The sequence below is a fragment of the Arachis hypogaea genome, chromosome 17 (genome assembly GCF_003086295.3).
Source record: "Arachis hypogaea cultivar Tifrunner chromosome 17, arahy.Tifrunner.gnm2.J5K5, whole genome shotgun sequence".
In the NCBI taxonomy this organism is placed as follows: domain Eukaryota; kingdom Viridiplantae; phylum Streptophyta; class Magnoliopsida; order Fabales; family Fabaceae; genus Arachis; species Arachis hypogaea.
Genome location: NC_092052.1, coordinates 27,282,628 through 27,306,650, shown reverse-complemented (window position 1 = coordinate 27,306,650; position 24,023 = coordinate 27,282,628). Strand labels below are relative to the sequence as shown.

The following is a 24,023-nucleotide window of genomic DNA, read 5'->3' as shown; positions in this document are numbered from 1 at the left end:
TCCTTACATATGGTGATTCTTCAAGATCACGGAGTTGGTATGAATTCTCAATCCGGGCTTCGAAATTGGAGTTTCCTTTGTGTGTGAAATAGAGCATGGAGTCCAGATTGATTTTGTACGTCTGGTAGAACTCCTGCCAGCCACGAGTCAATGCAATTTTGCCACTTTGGACTTGCGACCAAAAGCACCGAAAGGGGTTATTCCTTCCGTCAGGCACAACCAGGTCCAGGTACGGGGTACAGTTTGGGAGCTCATCCGGAGTTATAGGTAATGACTATTATACATAGGTCAAGTTCGGTCAAAACATCGATAGCATCGCACAAACTAGAAAATTCAAAGGTCTGTAGTCAAGGGAGGTGATTTACCAGTTTGAACATTGATGGCCTTATTATTGGCTTCAGAAACCTCAACTTGTATTTCTGTGTGGTACCCGGATCCATCGGTAGCTTTCTCTTACCCTTGTCCTTCGAAGACGTCATCTATGGCAAGTGTAACACAGTGTTAATGTTTAAAAATGAACTAAATCAGAGTTCATGTAAAAAAAACTCATACAAGTGACACTTACGATTCAAAATGTACAGACATGCATGTTTTTGGTATTGGAAAGAAAGTGGTTGAATTTTTTTCACAAACAGTCGAACTTCATTTTGTTGAAACAGGTGAATGTCGTTAACTATTGAATCTTTAATAGAACAATCTTAAGCAAACCTAAATGCATAATATCCTTTTCTGATGAACAAATGACAAACCCAAATCAGTCACTCATTCATTTAAAAAACCTTAAGTGGCTTATATTGATTTTACTACGATTACAATTTTATTACATGGACATTGCGTGAAGATGATGATAATAACCGATCGCTATCAGGATAAGTGTTAGGATAGAGTTTTACCTTGGTCGAGATTTTCACGGAGAAAAAGCTCTTCGAGTCGAAACCTTCAGCAGCAAAGTGTGTTAGCTTGGGATTACAAGGAGCAGTGTTTTACGAAGGAAGATGGAAAGTGAAAAGTGAAGGATACTTAAGTTGCACGCTTTTGAAGGAAAAAAAAATTAAATTTAAAATGAGGTATTAAAACGCAGCGTTTTATAAAAAAAATTTTAAATTTTAAATCAGCTATTAAAACATGGCATTTTTGATAATCTTCATCAAATATTCCGTTCTATCCCAATAACTCCCCGTAAATTCCCCTCCATCAATGCCTATGGTTTAGGATAATCGCAACAAAAATTAATTTGCCTTCGAAAAAAAATAAATTCCTAGGAAACTAAAATTATTCAGTGTTTGCTATTAACCCAATTAATGTTACCAAAGTTGTTGAAGCACATTTTATGAATTAAATAAAAATTTTGAATTAATTTGATTAATGGGTTTCTACGTAACTACTAGTATTTTCTTTGAAAATTAAATTCTTCAACATTTGTTACTAGCGCAATTAATGCTAAATTAAAATATAACCGATTGAATGTTGAAACAAACTGTTTTATTTTTTAATATTTAAATTAAAATTTTGAAATCATTTGATTACTGGGTATCTGTTATTATTTTTTTATGACTATTACTACGTATTTTGATAACTATTTAGTGTTTAAATTTAAATTCTTCAATGTTAATTATTAACGTAATTAAAACTAAAAAATATTTCCTGGTTTAAGCAAACTTTACTGGGTAAATTAAAATTTTGAAATCATTTGGGTGCTTGCTTTCTTGATATCTAATAGTATATAACAAATAAACTAGTTTGCAATTCAATTCATATTTAAAAATAATTTATTTATAACATTTTCTTTTCTTTATCAACAACGTGTATTAGCAAGGGATAACAATTTTGAAAACATTACCGATTCAATTAAAGGGGATATCTGCAAATTTATAAACGAGACATTTCCAAAATATTTTGATTATCAATTAAACGGGACTTTACGTTTTCCAAATATTAGGATAACACAAAGAATTGGCTAATATTAACTACCCACTACCACTGATTCGACGTTTGGATTAATTTCACATTAAAAAGTTTAATAAATTCTCAACTAACATAGTAACATAGCAAAAAAGAAAAAAAAGTAACACCCATTAATCAATTATTCTTCGTCTGTAACACTTCCTTGGCATCTCCCTCCATTCAACCACATCCATCTTCGCAGTAATTAAACAAGAATGGAACCTGGATTCAGGTAAGCATCTTCTTCAGTCTTTTACTACCTCCTTTGATAACAGCTGTATCTGTGAAGAATTAAACTGAGCATATTTACATAAATGCATGCAGAGAACCAATTAAATAAAGAGTCACGAAATGTTTGGCTATAAATCATCCCTTCTTTTAGGTTTGACTACCCTGTTTTTCATTTGTCATTGTTTCTTCATGTTGGTTAGGTATGTTAATGCATTAAGGAACATACAACAATCGTATAACCGGTTTTATGTCTTCGGGCTCTTCGCAACAGATGTACGTTAATCCACAACTTTTTCTTGTTTCGTTGTTATGCGTCTGTTAAAAAACCTTTGGAACACTAACTTGCCATGGTTTTGTCTTGTTCCGCCACAGGATGACATCGAGTTCCCACCTCATATAGTGCATCTATTCAAGTGGTACACTACAACGGATCTTTACTTAATTGTCACTCAAGACAACTGCCTCCACCTGACGCCCAAGAGAGATGGTGGCATGTTCTGGATTAAAGCAGCTGACATAGGGAGGATTCGACGCATGTATAGACGATCTTCTTTGCTAAGTGTTGAGCTGAGGTACGTTGCTTGGGGTGTCTTCTACATGATCGTCAGGGACATAAATCGGAAAGAGGAACCTCCCTGCGTGGTTGACGAGCTGTATGCCTCGAAGGTGTTGCCCGAACACATTGTACACAACCTAGAGTCGAGGTGTGGGGCTTACTTCAACAAAGAGGCCCAACTAAGAGTGTACGAAATAGAAATGTTCCTTAGGGCGCACAGTTCGAGCCAAGAGCACCATCATCTAGATACTGAGCAATCAAAGTAAGAAAACACTATTGCACTATTCTCTGCACTAAATTGTTATGTATCAAATTGTGATGCCTAATTTTTTGAACTTTGCTACAGTGTAAACAAGAGGCAACAAGGTAGGGGGGCTGACGCAGGTCCTAGTAAGCGGCAGCGACCCACAACCTCCCCTGACGCGTCCGTCAACCAGGGATCATCCTAGCGGGCACCTGGATATCTCTAAAAGTTCATATGTTACGTATTTATGGTTAACTATTTTTTGGAATTGTGTTATTTACTCTATAATGCTCTTTTTGAAACATTGTGTGAATGTTGGTATATGTTTGTAAATATTTGAACAGCATCATCTAATCAAGTAAATAGTAATCCACATGAATTATGTGTTTATTCCAATTCTGCATGTTGATAAAATATGTGTTTTCTTTTTTTGGGTCATACATACATTCCTACACACTCACTCACAGACACAAATTTCTGGCTACCACTGCTAGAAATCGAATGTCTCTGTCTTTTTTTTGGGTCATACAAACACACTCACACACACACACACACTAACCCACCACTACTAGGATTTGAACCTGTGTGACTTTATTTTGAGGCAAATACTTTTGCCATTACATTTCTTTACTTTGAGGCAAATAATTTTGATACAAGATATCATTCCTCAGCACATATACTTATGTGTTAATTTGGAAGCCCTGTCGGTTCAGTGTTTAAAGTAAAAAAGAATTTGAAAGTAGGATGTTGATAAAATATTAAAATCTGAATAGGTCCATTATCACTGGCCCGTTGACCTTCAAATTGGGTTTTTTGGGCATACTGTGCATAGTCACACATTTTTTTTACAAAAGCTTTAGGGCCCTTGAACCACAATTAAAACAAAAAAAGATAAACAACCGCAGACACGATGCAGAAAATGTCAATCTACAAGGGTGCTATACAGTTTGTATGGTTACAATAAAAGAAACCTGATTTAGGCAGTTAGTTTCTCTCACAAAAATAATGTGAATGTAAAAGGTTTATCAAAAGCTGCAGAAAAATTCAAACTAAAAGGGTGCTATTGAAGTTGTATGGTAGCAAAAAAAGAAACCTCGTTTAGGCAGTAAGTTTCTCCCAATAAATTCAAAATATGTGAATCTAACAGGTTTAGCAAAGGCTTTAGTGCTAAAACAGAAATGATAAACAACCACATACACCATGCAGCATGTGTCAAACTAAAAGGGTGCTATTTAAGTAGTAGGGTAACAATAAAAGAAACTAGTTATCTCCAGTAAGTTTCTCCCAAAAAATTAAAAAAATTATCCATCCAATTTGTTTAACAAAAGCTTTATAGCTAAAACAAGAATGATAAACAACCACATACACCATGCAGAAAATGGCAAACTAAAATGGTGCTACTCAATGTGTATGGTGTGAGATGATTAATTTGTGACTGACATGGTGTTCTTTAGGATGAGGGGTTCTAATGGTGCGATAAGAGGAAAAATATTGGAAATCAAGTTGATACGTAAACAATGACTCACTAATTTACCTAGATAATGTAAATACACATAGAGACTCAGTTAGCAAGATAAAGTAAAAACACTTTCTGGACACATGGATTTGGTTCGCACGTCTTTCCACTATACAACAAAAAATTGGAGGCTGCTTCTAATTTCAAATTAGATAAACAAAGAATCAGAGAAAAGTAGAATGTTGGAACTCCCACATAATTTATTTGCAAGCATAGCCAAGGCTTTGGTAGACGAGCCAATTTTAATGGTACACAACACCTAGTTCAAACTGGTTACAATAACACCGGTAAACACAATATTCTTCCATTTAAAATTCTCATTGGATGAAACATATGACAACAATTAATAAGTTAGAGAAATTGAAGTTCATTACTTATAAGCAAACCAGAGACTTCAACCAAACAAAAAATACACCAAACATAAACGTACCAAAAACCAAGACTACCAAACGTGCCTCGAGAAAAATGACTAAATTCCAACAAAATTATCTTCCGTTGTTCCGGATGAACTGTTGCAGGAAATCTTCTTGCGAAGTAGTGCCAAAGTTGTAGGAAGATGTATGTGCTTGAATAAATTCTGGCTCCGACGCCTGAGCCAACCAGAAACATGCATACAACACATGCGAAGGCAGAAGGTGTTAGATCAACATCTCTTGTTTCATGTTAGATACTCACTACTGTTAATGGGTTCAGATTCACTATTTGTAGTGGATGCTGCTTTCGGAGAAGAAGTTCCTGTTCAGCAACCTTTCGGAGTTGACATCGATGGGTGGTTTCGTATTGTGGGAGTGTCAAACGGGATCATATGTTTCAAGTTCTCCCGTGGACAAGACGACACAAGACTTCTGGTATGGAATCCAACAACACAACGATCTAGAGAAATTTCGGACCCCACAGGGACCACGATAGATCATATTTCCCAGCATATGGTTTCGGTCATGTCCCAAGCACAGATGCTTTCAACATCATTCATATGTGCAAAAGGGACATAGCTGATGCCTATGTTTTTTTCTCTAGATATTGTTCAAGACGTTCTACATGGTTTCAATGTGTTAATTGTCTTCCTGGTGTAGAAAAAATTGACCCTAACTCTGTTTTTCATAATGGTCATGCATATTGGATTACTGGTACAGGAGATAGTTATGCTACACCCAAGTCTGTTTTATGTTACAGTGTCGAAGATGAATCTTTTAGCGAGGTGTCTATACCTTTAGGTGCAACATATACGGTTAACAATTTACTGACCCACAAGGAGAAAGTTGCACTTCTCGCTCATACACACAATGAATTTGGTTATGTCGCATCAATTTGGCACTTGAATGAGGACGCCGGTGGAAACAAAACATTACAGCAATACTACAGGTTTGCGAGTCGAAGCATCAGGGAAAATCCAATACTATTTGTGGATGATAACCTAATTTTGTTGGTGAACAATTCAAAGGAAAGAGAGTTACTCGTCAATTACAGGTACCGAGAGCTTGTGTTGGCAGAATATGACAATCAACATGGCACTATAAATCTATTGGTGAGGAAAGCATGGCGAGACCCAGGAATGCCACACCCGATCACAGTTAGGTCTACACTGAAATATTTTGAAGGGATCTTTCCGGTTTAGAAATAATTGACATTTAAATCTACTCCAACTAAATGTATTGTGGAACTTTGTTGAACGTCTTTGTTTAGTATTCTGGTTGTTGTTCTTTATGTTTTTACATTTGGTTTATGAAATCCAGTATTAATTGTTATAACATTGGTTAATTCTAAGTTTTTGTTATTTCAGTTAATCTTTTATATGTTTTACATTTGTTTGAAAGGCCCAAAATTAAGACAAATGGTTCTATAACAACTTCATTCTAGCTAATTCGATGTGTCATGTAGTGTTCCTCGTGTATAGGAGATTTATAATGGTGTTATTCTATTTGTAACCATGGTAGTATATAGATTACGTGACAGATATCAGTTAACCAACAAACATTTTACGCGGATATTCAACCAAAAACTGATATTCAAACAAAAAACTACTATTCAAACAAATAATGAGCATGGTAGGTGTAGACAGAGACATGAATGAAATAAATAGTTACCTGGAGAATCTTAGTTTGGCTTAAAATTCCGGAAAAAGTTGGGCTTAACCGGTTTCAAGCCACATGATGCATTAGTCCTCAGCTGAATTATCTACTAATTATTTTGGTTGCTGGCCCAAATTGGCAGCTAGCCTACTTTACTTTTAGAGAGAATAGAACTACCAAAAAATAAATGTTTTTCCAGGTTAGTTCACCGAGCCCAATCCCAACTACATCAGAAAGACTAAATATTCACTTAATTAAAGTAACTAACACTGGGAGAAAAAATATCGATCACATTTACGATTCTACTATAAAACACCTTAATTCCTAACAACAACTCAGCGGGAATGATCATGAATCCACACATGAATACAAAAATCGACCTATAAATCGACATCTTATTCCCTATGTAACACGATTCCACCAAAAATGATGACATATAAACGGGCATGATGATGAAACTACTTGAAATAAGTTAGAAGACAAACTTACATGATGGTCACACATTTCAGGACCACAATTGTAGACACCGCTACTGTCTCGGATGATGGCACAACCAAACCCAGTACATGGTAAGACCTGCAATAAGCCATACACTCATTCAATATTACTATATAAGAAGAAAAACATATCAGCCCAGTACATGGTAAGACCTGAAATAAGCCGTTAGCACCCTATAACAAACTATAACATACTCCAGCTTGCACTCTACCTGCACGGCCACGTCTCTGAAATTATAAACCCATTAGCACTCTCTCTTTGACTTTGACTTACAAAGTAAGAGTAATTAAATAAAGTGTAGGAAGAAGGCAGTAAAGTCAAGCAAATTTAGCAAATAAAGGATTCAGCAATAGTGGCAAGCTCCGGTTATAGAAAAAAACAAATGTTTCATTTTGAGCATTAAACATCATCTGCAAGGGGATAAAGATGATGATCTACTAATTCAATACCTGATGAGTTGAAGCCTTTGAAATCGATGATGGTAACAGACAGGCTAGCTTATTTAAAGCATCATAGCTGGTCCCAATTGCTTTACAACAGTCTATGACATACACCACACCATCTATGGTGATGCTACTCTCGGCAAAATTTGTTGCTAGGACAATTTTTCTACAATGCGAAAATAACAATCATCAAAATTACAAAACCTGAGAGTTAATAATAAATGGCAATCCAGTTTTTGCTGAACAAATGACGTATATTAGAACCAAGTAGTGGCCAATCATCATGGTTAGATAAACTAGCAGTGTTAACATTTATTTAGGTTCAAGGGATTAGGAATTTGAAAACCTATGCAGGAAAATTTCGGAAAGGAAAGCAACTAAACTTGACTAACAAGTTGCAATTCACCCATTTTCCCAAGCCTAACATAAAATTCTGGTTTAGTTTCAGCTTCTTCATTCTCTCATATGTCCATATTTATGCTGCACACTAGTATATTAGAAGAAAAACAGATCGTGTCAATTATCTATTGTGGTGGCAGCATGATTTGTCATGGAAGTCACCAAATCATCAGTCTATATAGTCATGCCATTCTCCTTCCTACTCTTACAGAATTGTTGAACATTGAGTTATAACATGACTGCAATATTCAGCATTCATGTCACTAAAAAAAAGGTTGTTTCTTTCTGGTATTCGGACTGACTTACTACAACATATTAGCCTTCATATGCTATTGAAATTGGTAGGGCACTTCGATAACTCACTCACAAAAATATATAACATAAAATGTATATGTATGTATAGGTAAAACAAGAACATGTAACTAGAAACATAATCAACTTCCAACCATGTTGCCCATATAAAAAAAAGTCATCGATAATTTTTCCTTTAAAAGCTTCAAGCAATTGTGTGTCTACATTCTAGTAGAAAAATTCAGATAGAAGGCAATTATTCTTAAGTTTCTGAACCTAATAGAGGTGCTTCAGGTTCTGGTTTTCATTTAATCATTAGACTTTGTTGATGAAGCCTCCATCTCTCTTGTAGCTGCTTCTCTAGTCTTCTTCCTCAACTCTGCTTCTCTACTTTTCTTGTTCAGCAGCTTCTCTATGTTTACTATTCTTTCCTCTACATGTGCTATCAGGTTATCCATTCCCAGATGTTCTTCAACATGATTCCGCTTCCCATCACCCGATCCCCTTGTAGCCTCCCCCGCTCTGACCCTTACAATGTGGTCATCAACCCAGAGAAAGAATTTGCATTGTGCTTTTATCACCTAAATCAAATAGAATACAATGAATGTATGGTGGTACAAAACACTCCAATTCAATCTAATCCACATATGTGACTGTAATTAATCCCTAAAGGTTAAATATTAAAAATCCTTTCAAATTTTAAAGCCATTTTTTATATCAGATCAGGTTCCATGTGAATTCATGTCAAAATCAACATTTTTAATCTAGGTACATCTGTTTTTAATAAATCAACTTTTTTCCAGTTCTCGATCATTCTTCAAAATTAACCAGCATCAATATCAAATCATATGGAATATCAACCCATTTTAACAGCATATCGCTTATAAAATCAAATCATTTTCATAACCAATAGGCATGCCATTCCAAACAATTCAAAATCACATTCACAACAACTTGAGCTAGGGAAAATAACCAAAATCTATATTCTAAACCTCCATTCCAAAAATTCAAAATCAACCCAATTTTAGCATAAACTTAGTGATCATACATAAAGAATTGGGTCCTTACCTTTAACAATGGGCATCCAAAAAATAGCCTATTCGGATTGGTGTCTGTCTTTGACATGTAACAGATGGCATATTTTTCACAGAAGCATTTTAGGGCCACACCATCTTTTACATTCCCAGGTTGCAGCGAACTTGAACTTGCATATCCAGCTATCAGTTCCTGTTCTCCGCCTACTTCGCCTCTGCCTCGTCTCGTGTTTGAGGAGCATGCATCACTGGCCATCAATCTGATTAACATTAAACACCACCATGAACAACTATTATCAACTATTGCATTCAAAATTGAAACAATCTGCTTCGATCAACGGTGATTATAGAAAGTGAAAATCAAAACAAATCACACAAAATTGGTTGTCAAAATCGACAACAAAAACAAACGAATTACCTAGAAGAAGAAGCAGCAGGCCTTACAATGGTTTTTCGAGAGGGTTTTGCACGTCGATCGCCGGAACCGTTCCCGGAAAGGGGATGAGTTACGTTCTTCGACGGTTTCGGAAATACTTCACTCTGCCTGTGAATCACAGAATAGGACACCCGCGTAACCCTAGACAAATAAGCAGTAGGCAGGGTCTTCGACGGGGTTCGGGCAAATCTGTCAATAAAGATGAGTCACCAAAGAAATCAGAGGAATGAGGTAGAACAAGAGGCTGTGGACATTAAAGCGGTATTTGGGGGAAGGTTTTGTGAGTGGGTCGCCGGAACAATCAAACGCTTCACCTACAGGAACAGGTCGAGGAGCAGCGTGATAGAAGAGGAAGCTCTGGACATTACACGGGTATTTGGGGAAGGTTTTGCGAGTGGGTCGCCGGAAAAATTAAACCCATCACCTATAGGAAGGGTAGAAGAAGCAGTGGACATTATAGAGATATTTGGGGAAGATTTTGCGAGTGGGTAGCCAGAAAAATCAAACCCATCACCTATAGGAAGGGTAGAAGAAGCAGTGAGATAGTAGAAGAAGAAGCAGTGAACATTATAGGGGTATTTAGAGAAGGTTTTGCGAGTGGGTCGCCGGAAAAATCACACCCATCACCTACAGGAAGGGTAGAAAAGAAGGAGCAGTGGAAAGAAGCGTAGAAGAAGCAGTGAGGTTGAAGAAGAAGCAGTTCATTCGAAGTGTATTTTGAGAGGTAGAAGAAGAAGAAGAAGCTGTACACATTCAAATGGTATTTGGGGAAGATTTTGATTTCTTTGGTATTTAGAAAGGGATTTATAAAATCAACTATTTGCACATTGCACACAATATGAATACCTTATGTGGTATAATGTAAATACTATAAAATACAATGTAGTGTAAACACATTTATTGAATCAATTAATGCAAGGTTAAAAATTTTACTTGATCAATGGCTGAGATGAAGACACATATGCATAGATAATTTACCCACAAAATTAGCATGAGTTTAGAAAAAATCACCTTATTTATATACTCAATATAAAAATAAATTATTTTTATTATATAATATTACGTAATTAAAATATAAATATAAAATTATTTTACACTATAAAAATAAATTAACACTATTAAGACTTAAGAGTATACACTCTTAGTTGATGATAAAAGTAGAGTAAAATTTAAATTTATCCAAACTAAACGTATCGATTTTTCTTTCTCATTCTAATTTAAAGTATGCTTATTGTATTTGTATGCATCCAAATATTTTTTTTGGGGAGCACGTAGCAGTGACGTGCCAAAACCAGTCGGTCTAATGATGCCACCATTTGTTTCTTCGCTCAGATGACATATTGATATTTGTATTACCTGCTACTAATTTTTCTTGTCCGTGGTGCCAAGTGCCAACATTTTTCAGCTATTGAACGACGTGAAATTTACAAATGTAAGGCATATACAAAACAGGTCATGTTTTCAAATACTCTGGTAGAGGCAAGAGAGATTTTGTTTTAATTATTTCTATATCTTTTCTTTCTTTTTTTTGAAAAAAAAAAACTTGATTATATAATAAAATAATTTATTTTCGAATATACTAGTTATATACTTCGTTTCATATTTTGTATTACACATACAAATTTTTTACTTAACTAACGTCCTAAAAATTCCAACATCAATCAAATTTCATCCGTTATAAATTTAAACTCCACAAACTTAAAATACAATTTTAAATATATTAACAATCCTCGTCTATGATACACACAGGATATGACACGACATAAGAGGACACATAAATTTAAATTTTATAGGATACAAAAATATGATATATATAAAATATAAATTTTTTAATGTTTTTTTAATTATATAAAATATTTAAAATATTTTTTGTTTTATTAATTAATAATATATACTATTTTTAAATTTATTTTAAAAATATATATTAAAAATAAGATTAGATACACAACATACTAATACGTGAAGATATTTAATTATATCCAAACATATTTAAAAAAGATTTTTATTTTTTATTAAAATATAATTTAACATAAAAAATACGTGTGTCAAACAAATATCGAAAATTATCGCATATTTAACATGCAAATACAACAAATTAAAGAGCTGTCCATGCTGATGATGCTCATATATGAGCTCAATTGCTTCAAAATATATATTTTCTTAAATCTCACATTTGAAACAATCGAAAATTTTAAAAAGACAACACATACAGAAAATGAATCCAATATAAGAAATTGAAAAATATGTTGTTGACTTCCTTTTAGTAACTTCGATAGTGAAAATCTTGGAAATAAGAGTAGCAAAGGAATAAAAAAAGGGTAACAAATGAAGCAAATGATATTTTAAAGGTTAATAGTTAAATTAGTTTTAGAAAAATAATTCGTTTTTCAAATTTAAATTATTAATTAAATTAATTATTTAAAAATTATAAATTAATTATTTTTATTTTTTAATTATTTAATTAATATTTTTGTTAATAATTGATAAAATAGAAGTATGAAACGTTAATTCATATTATATATGACACCTAACATATTCAATTAAATGTTGAACAAATATATTTATAAAAAATTATCAATGGGTTAAATTAGGACTAAGGTTTATATAATTGAAAAATTAGACTAAATTAATAGATTTTAATAAACATATTTGTTTAGCATCTAATTAGATATGATATATATTATGTATACTATCGGTTAATATTTTACTTTATCAATCATTGATAAAAATTATTAAGAAGTGACAAAAAAACAAAAATAATTAATTTATAATTTTTAAAAATCTAATTTAATTGATAAACAAATTTAGAAAATGACTTATTTTTCAGAAATTAATTTAACCATTAATTCTATATTTTTAAAAGTGTAAGTTGTAAAAATATTTAGTGAAAATTTAAAACCATTATAAAAATATTATTATACTAAACTTATACTAAAATTAGTCACTAAAATTAGTTATTAATATAAAAAATATATTAAAATATAAAATATATATTAAAAATTAGTTATACACATATATTTATATATAAATATACGTAAAAACTTATATGCACATAAAAATAACTGCATGTAAATTTTTAAGGGATTAATTTTTAGGTGAAAACTCAGGTGCAGTGAACTTCACGTGAAGTTGATATCTGAGAGTCGTTGGATAATTTAACTGATTTGACTAAATTTTCATCTAACGACTCTCAGATATCAACTTCACATAAAGTCGATTTCAGCTGAGTTTTCACCTAATTTTTAATATATACATAGTATTTTGATAAAAATAACCTCCCAAATGAGTGAAAATTATAAATTTTTGACGAATTTGATTGATGTTAGAAGAAAATCTGAAAGAGTAATTTGACTAAAAGAAAATTTGAAAGATTAATTTAACTAATATATAAAATTTAACTAACCAATTTAATTATTTAACCAAAATTTTGTTTCACAAATAATAATGGATGCCTTGGGACGATGCTGTGTATCAATGTATGTAATCAATCAAGTGTAGCATCCTTTCTCGAGCGTCAAACAAAACAACCCGCCAACCGCGCTCTCTCTCTCATCTCACAAAACAGAAGTCAAAGTCTGAAACCCCCACTTTTCTGGAATTTCTTCGCTCTTCTTTCTCCTTCTTCTTTAATTCTCTCGTCTCCCTCCCTCCCTTCAAACAAAATCACAAACCATGTCCGTATTCCGCAACCTCTCCAGAATTTCCCAATATTCATATTCATCAAAACCCCACACACTTAACACAATAGTAACTAACCGTTTCCATGCACCTCTCTCCACCTTCCTCTCTCACTTCGCCACTGCCACCGCTACTAACACCCACACCGACTACCTTGCCCCTCATGTGGGCCTGGGGCCCACCAAGGCCCACGAGAAGTCCCGTGTGGTGGTTCTGGGCACGGGTTGGGCCGGTAGCCGGCTGATGAAGGGCCTTGACCCTAACATCTATGACATTGTTTGCGTGTCCCCGAGGAATCACATGGTGTTCACGCCTCTATTGGCGTCAACGTGCGTTGGAACGCTTGAATTCAGATCTGTTGCTGAACCCATTGCTAGGATCCAGCCCGCCATTTCCAGAGAGCCCGGTTCTTACTTCTTCCTTGCCAATTGTACTTCCATTGATACTGATCACCATGTGGTATGTGCAATTCTATGTTAATTGTTCATGATTATATTGTATATATGAGATATGAGATTAGTAACTTTTAGGATTTTGAGCTGGTTAATGATTTATAAATAGAAAGTTTGTATTCGTACTTGGAAGAATAAATAATTTCTATGCCTTTATTATATTGAAAGTTTAAATATCACTATAATGGTAACCTTAACCAACTGGTTAAACGAGACCTCAATTTTTATCCAATAAAATTGTAAGTGAGGGAAACAAAACTGGTTCAGTTCAATATGTTCATAATTGTGTATTGGATTAATTTTTTTTTTTTTCACTTACACGACCAATAAACTGTAGGAAACTGACAAATCATAGTGGATAACTATTATTATGATCGGTAATTGGGTAGTTATCTATGTGGATATTGCAATTTCGTTAGTCGATCATGCTTACAAAGTAATTCCTGTGTCAATATTAAGTTTCGAAACTTAATTTGTTATTCCCATTGATGTGGGTTCAAATTCCTCTAAAGACATTCAATCCTAGTTGGTAGGGAACTCTACATAGGGAGGTTTTCTATTGATTATGGGTAGTTGGTGAGTCTTGATGGCTTTGAACTAGCTCAGTTCAGAGAGATATAAATTTGATATGTGTAGACTGTAGAGCTCAGTAAATACCCCCTACCTCTACTTGCTAGATCTTGATTTTCATTACAAAAAAAGAAAAAGAAATTCTTGTGTTCATGATAAGTTCGATCTTGGGGGTGTGCATAGAAGTCAGTATGCCAGAGCCACCTTCTCAGTCAATTTAGCAAATTTAAGTTTGAGAGGATCGATTCTCAAGATTCATATGGATACATGGTGAGGAATACAAGAAAAGGAGGATGTTTTGAAGATCTCATTAGATCAATGATAAGTTCCTGAAGAATATGAATTGTAATAGTTACTTTCTTAGTTGAATTTCCAATACTATGTTCTCACTGTTACTTCCCCTTCTCCTCAAACAAAAGGGTATGATGTTAGGTTAGTTGAAACATTGGTTCTAACAGTAAGGCTTACGTTGATAGAATCTAATTTGTGGTTCTGAAGGTGCATTGCGAGACTGTAACTGAAGGAGAGGAAACATTAGACCCTTGGAAGTTTACAATTTCATATGATAAGCTAGTAATTGCATTAGGAGCACAACCCACTACTTTTGGAATTCATGGAGTCTATGAGCATGCAATTTTTCTTCGTGAAGTTTACCATGCACAGGAAATCCGTCGCAAGTTGCTCCTGAACTTGATGTTGTCAGATGTTCCAGGTTTGCCATAATCTTACAATACTAGCCTTAAGACGAAGTCATTTGACATTTGACAAAAACAAAAAAAAAAGTTTGTATACATCATATGTAATTTGCACTTGATTTGGATGCAGGGATCGGAAAAGAGGAAAAACAAAGGCTTTTGCATTGTGTGGTTGTGGGAGGTGGTCCGACTGGGGTTGAATTCAGTGGTGAACTCAGTGATTTCATCATGAGAGATGTCCGACAGAGATATGCCCACGTGAAGGATTATATCCATGTTACTTTAATTGAGGTATGCTTATAGCATTAGATATGTGATATCACTGTTCTATGTATTTGGAGGTAATTGTTGATGTTAACCAAGTTATTTATGCTTTTAAAGGCAAATGAGATATTGTCTTCCTTTGATGACCGACTTAGGCGCTATGCTACCAAACAGTTGACAAAGGTGAGCTCCTCTCTATTGTTTGAAAATGTTCTTGTTTATATTCAAAACTCTGATATTCCATTTCTTTCTAAGAGGGAAAAAAAAAAAACAAAAACAAAAAATCTGTGGTAGACTACCAAAAGGCCTTTATAATTGCTTCTAGCAGAGCATTTGGAATTTTTCACATAACAGATGGACCCATTAGATAAGTATCAATCAGTATGCTGAAAATTGATTGACATTTGACAGGCTAGATATCAAATTTTTCGGTATTAGTTTTATTGTCTACTAATATTGAAGTTTCTATCAGTCAGGGGTTCGTCTTGTTCGTGGCATTGTAAAAGATGTTCAAGAGAAGAAGATCATCCTTAATGATGGTACTGAGGTTCCATATGGGTTGCTTGTATGGTCTACTGGTGTTGGTCCATCACCTATTGTTCGCTCTTTGGATCTCCCTAAATCCCCTGGTGGAAGGTTTGTTCTTGTTAGTGGCTACGCCGCATTGTTGCATTATATATATTTAGTACCTTGACCTGTCATATCAGAAAGTAGGACAAGTTTGTCAAAGAAAAATTACTTTTCAAAATTATACAAGAACTAAGCCTTATCGTACTAGATGTAGTCGACTAAACAGATCAAATGATACTTAAGTGCACTATCAGTGTTTAAACCATCTATATGTAAATCTCTTCTACTATTTTCCTTTAAAGTCTCTCTGTTAGCTATAATAGTATTATCCGAAGAGTATGTGTTGTGAGCTTTAATTTTGGATGGGAAGGAAGGAGATTGAAGTCTCTTTATTCTCAAAACCTTCCCTATCATCTCTTCCTCTCCAAAACTAACTTGGAAACATACCCTAAAGGAAATTCTGAAAATCTTTTCTGTTCCCAGGATTGGCATTGATGAGTGGCTCCGCGTTCCTTCAGTGCAAGATGTGTTTGCAATAGGTGACTGCAGTGGATTTGTAGAAAGTACTGGAAGACCTGTACTTCCAGCTTTAGCCCAAGTAAGTGATGTTTGGCTCAATAGTGTCTTGCACATTTCATTGTGGATATCTTCCATTTATTTCTGTTGTGCTATTCCTTTATTTGTTCTCTTCCTAAAATTCGTTGGCAATTTGATGTATTCTTACCTAATTCCTTAGGTAGCAGAGAGGCAAGGTAAATATTTAGCAGCCTTATTAAACAAAATAGGTAGAGCCAATGGAAGCCGCGCAAATAGCATCAAAGACATGGATTTCGGTGATCCATTTGTTTACAAGCACCTTGGAAGCATGGCTACCATTGGCAGTTACAAGGCTCTTGTGGACCTTAGACAGAGCAAGGTGTTCTTTTTTTTCTTTTTTCTTATTTATATATTTACTTTAATCATTGTTGTTCCTTTTTCTTTTCTTGTGCTCTAGAAACTTAAATGTAGTGCTTTTCAATTGTGTATCTTCTACAGGAAGCAAAAGGGTTATCTCTTGCAGGGTTTCTCAGTTGGTTTGTTTGGCGTTCTGCATATCTGACACGCGTTGTCAGTTGGAGGAACAGATTCTATGTAGCTATCAACTGGGCTACAACATTTGTGTTTGGTCGTGATATAAGCAGAATATAGGATTTTTGAGGTAAGGTACTTCCAGCATGATTGGTAGTTGAGCCTCACCCTCTTCAGATACACTTGTAATGTTAGCAGGACCTGATTATGGTAATTTTCTCTATTGACTGCTTTGCAGGTTATTTTTAAAGCAATAAGGTGAATTTGAGTTTGGTGGAGATATCTCAAAAACCATGGAAAGTTTTGGAGGATGTACTAGGAAAGCGGGAAAGCCATTCAGTCTTGTGGATAGGAAGGAACTGTACTAATTCATAGAAATGTGCACGTCATGATTCAATTCTATAAATAATTCAACGTTTCATGTTTATAAACGGTACCAAATGTATGATCACAATAATACTATCTGTCAATAGATAATAGATTATTTCCGGTGAAAATGTTTCACAAGTCAATTCTTGTGTCTCTCCCACTACAGTTGCACTTGGATAAGTGTTTAGCATCTCAAATGTTATGACATTTAATGAATTTGATAAAACCTGAATTTAATCTACTTATTTTTTTTCAACATAGATTAATATTTGCCTGAATTACCTATTAACTATTCACAGTAGCTGAAAATATAACAAGCTCTCAGAATGTCTCAATTTTAGAATGGATGTGCAAGTTGCACCAATAAGAAGCTTAAATTCCTGGACTCTTCTCAGCATTACTTGGTCATTTCAGTATAGAGTTCACATTCTAGTTTTTAAACAACTAAAGACATTGTAACAAAATATTCCTATGATATCTATACACCAACCTCTACTTTACAAAGCAGAGGCAGGTCCAGTTCCATCATTTGTGCTCTGTATTCTAACTTTAACAAAATGTAGATGACCTATGGCCACAATTCTGGCACACCATCTGCAAGTCTAGAATTAGCCATCTTTTTGGTAATCAGATTTTTCAACTCTATTTCTCCGGGAAACCTTCCTTCTTTCAGTTTGGAGAACACCTTCAAAAGAAACAAAGATTTAGAACAGGTTATGAAGAATTAAAAAGCATTGAAGATGACACATGTTACCATCCAAAAGGATACATAGGGAGGCAAAGTTTGACCAAGAAGAATTTTTCTAATTGATGAGAATACATCCTTGTTTTCATAATTAATTTACCAGTGTCCCATTTGTTAGGGGTTATACAAGTAAACCCTATAAGAATTAGAGGAAGCAACTTGAATAACCCAATCATTGATATCAAGAAATATCAATGAAACAACACTTAGAAGAATAGTTCATCACCCTAAGGTATACCCCAGTACCCAACATCAATAATCACAAATTACAAAATTGAAAATGATGGAACACAAGAATCCTAATAAAGAAAATATTATGTTGCAAAACGAAATGCCTGATAAGTTGAAAGTTCAACACAAGGTGGGAAACCTCTCCCCCAATTACTAGAGAGAAAAAATGCGAACAATCATAAAATAGATACTGCAAACTACGAAGGTTGCTATAAGCATTTCACTGAATAACAATTATTGTGGCATAACTGACAGAAATGTTTTTTTTTTATAAGTTATTGATGGAAGATACTCCCCGATGCCCCCAACTCTAAATCTGCTAACTCTCCAGAAAATCATAATCTAGTTTTACATTGTCATACATAAAGTTATACAATCCAAATGCATTCAACAGAAGACACGGAGTTTCCATGAATAAAGAATGATAAGTTGCAAATTTTTGTACAAAAATAATGATAGGGCTAGCAAGATATAAGTTAGTAGCTATAAGTTTCCCAATGGGGACTCTCCTAACAGTGAAAATCATAATAAATAATATAATAAATATTAGAACTAGTCATAGTATTAGCCAATCGAATATGACTGACGTGTGCTAAAACAGTTAAAAGTCATGAGGAGAGTTGCATTTGCCACAGTGAATGATCAGAACTTCCTATAGTGAAGAAATACATAATAGAAGTTACGGGGAAAATAGATCATAAAAAGAAGTAAGGCACCAACCAGTTCACCATTGAAGTAAACTTCAAATGCCCCGGAGCTGTGTAAAAATGACTGCAGGGCATTCCCAAGAAGCCAGGTACTTGCAACAGTTCCAAACTTATTTGCACGCAAGTTATAATACCAAGGAGGGGGTGCAACAAAACCCAACATTGGAAAAATCTGTTCTCCTGCTACTACGATCCCTATGACACCAATTTGAACAACTGGGACTACCTTGCTTAGCAGACGCTTTGGGAGAGGTGGGGGATAATTTGCAAGAATAAACTCAGTACCAGGAAAAGCAATCTCCAACATATTCTTCATAGCTACTGCTTTTCCCCTGCACAAAAACACAATGTCCCATTCATACCAATTACCCTATTCTAAGCACAACCATGTCTAACAAACAAAAGTAATGAACTAAATACTAAGGGTGAAAACTTAAAGGCATAAAAAGGAATGATATCTAGTAACTCCTGTTGGTGAGCTATTTTTATGCACACCTCAATAGTATGTCACCACAAATAATGAAAAAGGAATTGGACTTCAATTTAAGAGATTCGAAATCAAGCAAGTGTGAAATGTGTAATAGATGGCCAGAAAAGATTGAAGATCTGGAGCTTGAAGTGTAATGAAGTTCAGCTAGCTTGGTTTTAGGCTTTTGAGTTTTGAGGGATATCAATATTACTATCCTATTGCAAAATATTTACGATGGAATTCTCTAAATATGATGGAAAAAAAAAAGACTCAAAAGAATCTAAGGTCCGGTCCTTTTTCTTAAAATTTTGTAGAGTTTTCCAACGAGTGCTCTAAGGAGCCAAAAGTGGAAAATCTTGTATAGAAAATTAAAATCTCTAAGTTTCCAATACATTAATTCTCTTCAAATTTTCTCCACTTTTGGCACCTTTGCCACTCTAGCAAAATACAAAATTTTACTAGAATTACAGAATATACCAACTAAAGTTTTGTTCCTTCTACCTGCTCTAATATGTTGATAAATTCAAGAACCTACAAACTAGAAATTCATCTCGAACAAATAAGAAAAATTTTCCAACGACAACCTAATTCTCCAGAAATCACTATTTAGATGAACTGGCTCTCAGCAATGTTTTATATCGATAACATCTTCATACTGATACATAAACCCGAAATAAAAGAAAGAAAAAAATAAAAAATAAAAACACAAAGGGAAGATGCTTGAGATAATTAGTCAGAAAGCATTCCTAATTGCTAGCTAACTAAATTAGATAGATAGGAACTAATAAATAATAATAGCGATGGAAGCAACAGTAAGAAAATGAAAATTAGAAAAAAAAAAAAAAAAGAAAATTTAGAAAAATTGAGACAAGAAGATTAAGGGAGAGTTTATAGACCTATAGGAGCAAGAGGAGCAGTAATTGATCGTAACGGTGTTGCCAAGTCCAACACCTCCAACAATAGTAGTCTCCGGTTTCTGAAATCATTGTATATTAGAAGCAATGAAGAGAATTGAATTGAATTGACAGAATTGAAATAATAGATACCTCGGATGAGGGCTCTACAGTTGCAGGGTCAATCGCTGGTCGGTGGTGGTGGTGGTGGTGAGAGGGCTTCGAAGAGAGTGGCGGCGACGGCGGAGAAGAAATGAATAGGGATAAGAGGTCGGAACAGAAGAGGAAGAGTGGCAATCCCAGAAGCAGAAGCTGAGCGCGATCCATCGTTGAAAACTGGAAACCAAAGAGAGCAACGTCCTTCGCTCTTCGCGCTCTCAGTCTCGCACTCTGTTATTAGCTGAGATGGATTTAACCAAGTTTATTCTTTTTATTGACTATTTAAATACTTAATGTGAAGAGTAATTTTTTAGTTAATGTGAAATTTTTGGATTTAAATTTTTTAAATTTTAAATTTAATTTTAGAGAATAAAGCATAATTTATTATTATTTATTTTATAAGTGGGATCAAAAGAATATATAAGAAAGAAAATTTTTAATGATACAAAATTTTATTTTATTCTTTAAAGTAAAAATCTAAAATTTAGAGGATTCAAATTCAAAATTTTTTATTTTATTGATACTTATGTTAAGTTTTTTTTTTTTTTTTTTTACGATAAATTTATTGGCTTTGTGTGATATTTTCTGTTATTTCTTTTCTTTTTTTCTTTTTTTTAAGGCCATGCTACACATATAAGTCTTTTTGGCTTATAAGTCCTACAAGTTGGCCAAGCTCAATAAAACACACGCGCATTAAAACTCCCCATACTCGAGCGTAGATACACGCGCGTTACTCAACCGTTTCATGTTTCCAAAACGCGCTACTCACCATTATAAACGACTCTTCCTCTTCATCCTCAATCAAAACCCTAACCCTCGAGATTCAAGCCTCGTTCGAAACCAACTGCAATTGTGAAGAAATTGTCAAACTCCTCGTGAAAACTAGAAGAAATCAAGAAGAAAACATCTAAATCTCCATCAAAAAATACCAAAAAGAACGAAGAAACATTATTGAAGGTATTGTTTCAATATTCTTCTAGGTTTTTCAGATTTCTATTTCTCATTTCGAAGACAAAGCATTATCGTCGTATTTCTCTCTCTCTTTCACTATTCTTGATTTAGGTTTGATATTACGGTTCTGATGAAACAGTTTAAGTCGTTTACGCTGTTTTACATACTTCTAGTGAATGGTTTAACGTGTTTTCGTCTATTTTTGTCCATATTTTGTGCTTGTTTGCATGTTTTACAAGTGAGTTTGTATACATATAAACTCTGTATTGTATTTCTAGTGAAATCATTTTTGGGTGTATATTGCGAATATTTAGGTGTATATGTCCGAATTGGAATGTGACTAGTACTTCTAGTGGCATTTGAACTTAAATATCATTCTGAACTCATATAATGTCATGTAATCAAAAAATAAAAGAGGTGTATGAAGTGATATATATATATATATAAATTAAGAGTATTAAGCTGTAACTGGTGCTGTTGTACCTTTGCTTGACCTTGTAGTATCATTGTATGCAAGTTTGGTTGATTTGAATATCAATTTTAACTTATTTCATTTCGTGTAATCAAAAAAATAATAAATATGTATAGGACTGAATTTGGGTGTATGAGGCTGGTATTTGGGTGTAGATGGTTGGTATTTGGGTGTAGTTGGTTGGTATTTGAGTGTATGTGTCTGTTACTTGCCTGATTTTTTTTCTCTATTGACAGTATTTCTTCTTTCTTACAGTAAAAATGACAGCCAAAGGCCAAGATGAAAAAATACAATGTAAACACATATATATATCTTAGAACAAATCAATTATTCCTAATGTAAATATGGCTTATTTAAATAACTCTCATTTTGCTTTGTTTACAGCAAACCAAAGACTTGAAATGTGCCACAAGACTATTGAGTGAAAAGTATGAAAAGATGAGTGAGCCAAAGAAAGCCATTGTTGTCGAATTAGGATTTGGTGGCCTCATGCACATCCCACCAATGAATGTGCCACACAAACTGTTAAAGGAGTTGGCCAACTCCTTTAATTTGGGCAAAAACAAACTAGACACAAGCTATGGTTCGATTAAAGTTAAACCCAAAATAATAGGGGCTGCCCCTTGACCTCAATGCATCAGGTAACTGATTCTACAAAACCTCTATACTTGCATTCTCTTTAATATCTTATTCTGATCTCATGTAATCAAATAATAAATTTAGGTATAAGCGAGTGATATTTGGGTGTATTTTAAGTGATTTAGAGTGTAAATTATTTTCTTTTTTATAGGAGATCTATTTCCCGATAAAGTGAGTTTTAAGGATCTTTCTGAGGACAACAAAGTCATTTTTAGAAGATTTCAGGGAAAGACATTAAGGAATTTAACTGATGAGATGATGAATATCGGTGTTGACAATGATGAAGATCGTCTGATGTTCAAGAGGATTTTCATACTCTATATTCAGATGGCGTTCTTGTTGCCAACAACGATAAATAAAGTATCTCCTGTCCACCTAGCTCCAATTTTTCAGATGGACAAAATAACCGAGGGCAATTGGGGCGCCCATGTGCTCGATTTCATTGTGAAAGGCATAAGCAATTACCGTTTGAAAAAGAAAAAATCGATTGACGGATGTCTCTATGCTTTGATGATAATCTATTTCCATCTAACAAAACACGCAAACAAGAAGGCAGAAGCAATTCTTGGGCCTCCCTGGGTTAGCCACTGGAATAGAGAGCTACTGGTTGCAAGGATCAGAGCAGAGATTGATGGGCATATGGTAAATGGACAGAATACTCCCATTTAATTTGGGTATATTTAGCTAATATTTGAGTGTATATGAATATTATTTTGGTGTATCTCATCTGAATTGATGTGTAGCTAATCTTTGGGTGTATATGAATATTATTTGGGTGTATCTCATCTGAATTAATGTGTAATTAATTTTAAATGTTTTAAATGTTTTAGGGCATTGTCAAAAAGGCGGAAGTGAAAAAGAAGTTGCAGGAAAGGAAAGAAAAAGAAAAGAAAGAAAAAACAAAAAAAAAACAAAAAAGAAGAAGGCAACTTCATCCGAGAGTGATTCTTCCGAGAATGAACCTGATTTTTCCTCTGAGTCTGAGTCTGAACAAGACTCAGAGGAAACAACAAAAAAAGAAAACAACCCAGCAAGGCATCTAAAAAGTAAGTAATATTTTTTGGTGTATTTTATCATTTTTAGGATGTTTTTTTCTAACAATTGTTTGCACTCTAGAATTTTATACAAAAAGGAAGCAGATTTTGCAGGATTCCACTACAGAAACTGAAAGTAAATCCGATGATGAGTAAGATTCTAAAATTATTATTGCATCGCTTTCTTTTCTGTTTATTATTTGAATAGTTCAATTTTAGTAACAGAGTGTTTCTCATTAACTTTCAGAAGTGAAGAACCATCACCAACAAAAAAATAAAAAACAAAGAAAAAAAATTCAAACTACACCCAAAAAGTATGCACTGCTTTCGATAATATTTTATCATTAATTTTTGTGTGTTTTTTTTATTCATACTTTTTTTTATTTCCAGGACGCA

The 24,023-nt window shown here is 34.0% G+C and overlaps 2 protein-coding genes across 2 annotated transcripts; one reads left to right on the top strand and one right to left on the bottom strand.

Moving 5' to 3' along the window:
* Positions 1–13,104: 13,104 nt before the first annotated feature.
* Positions 13,105–17,568, top strand: LOC112764526 (internal alternative NAD(P)H-ubiquinone oxidoreductase A2, mitochondrial). The gene is made up of 9 exons (XM_025810183.3): positions 13,105–13,798; positions 14,860–15,073; positions 15,187–15,347; positions 15,438–15,503; positions 15,793–15,956; positions 16,374–16,488; positions 16,627–16,806; positions 16,926–17,088; positions 17,197–17,568. The coding sequence occupies exons 1-8, from the start codon at positions 13,334–13,336 to the stop codon at positions 17,076–17,078; spliced, it is 1,518 nt and encodes a 505-aa protein (XP_025665968.1). The 5' UTR covers positions 13,105–13,333; the 3' UTR covers positions 17,079–17,088; positions 17,197–17,568.
* A 94-nt stretch (positions 17,569–17,662) lies between these two features.
* On the bottom strand, positions 17,663–20,787 carry LOC112764527 (selT-like protein). The gene is made up of 4 exons (XM_025810184.3): positions 20,526–20,787; positions 20,376–20,455; positions 19,024–19,342; positions 17,663–18,012 (listed from the first exon to the last, which is right to left on the bottom strand). Exons 1-4 carry the CDS (start codon positions 20,697–20,699, stop codon positions 17,896–17,898), a joined length of 690 nt encoding a protein of 229 aa, XP_025665969.1. The 5' UTR covers positions 20,700–20,787; the 3' UTR covers positions 17,663–17,895.
* Between the last annotated feature and the right edge of the window lie 3,236 nt (positions 20,788–24,023).

What these genes read in the sequence shown, in the direction of transcription:
- LOC112764527 (XM_025810184.3), bottom strand. Translation starts at nt 20,699, where the DNA reads ATGGATCGCGCTCAGCTTCTGCTTCTGGGATTGCCACTCTTCCTCTTC. An exon ending in TGCTCCTCTTGCTCCTATAG is followed by an intron (nt 19,343 to 20,375) that starts GTCTATAAACTC and finishes GTTTTTGTGCAG; the next exon opens with GGGAAAAGCAGTAGCTATGA. An exon ending in TTTACTTCAATGGTGAACTG is followed by an intron (nt 18,013 to 19,023) that starts GTTGGTGCCTTA and finishes TTTCTTTTGAAG; the next exon opens with GTGTTCTCCAAACTGAAAGA.
- LOC112764526 (XM_025810183.3), top strand. Translation starts at nt 13,334, where the DNA reads ATGTCCGTATTCCGCAACCTCTCCAGAATTTCCCAATATTCATATTCA. An exon ending in GATGTTGTCAGATGTTCCAG is followed by an intron (nt 15,074 to 15,186) that starts GTTTGCCATAAT and finishes ATTTGGATGCAG; the next exon opens with GGATCGGAAAAGAGGAAAAA. An exon ending in CCTAAATCCCCTGGTGGAAG is followed by an intron (nt 15,957 to 16,373) that starts GTTTGTTCTTGT and finishes TTCTGTTCCCAG; the next exon opens with GATTGGCATTGATGAGTGGC.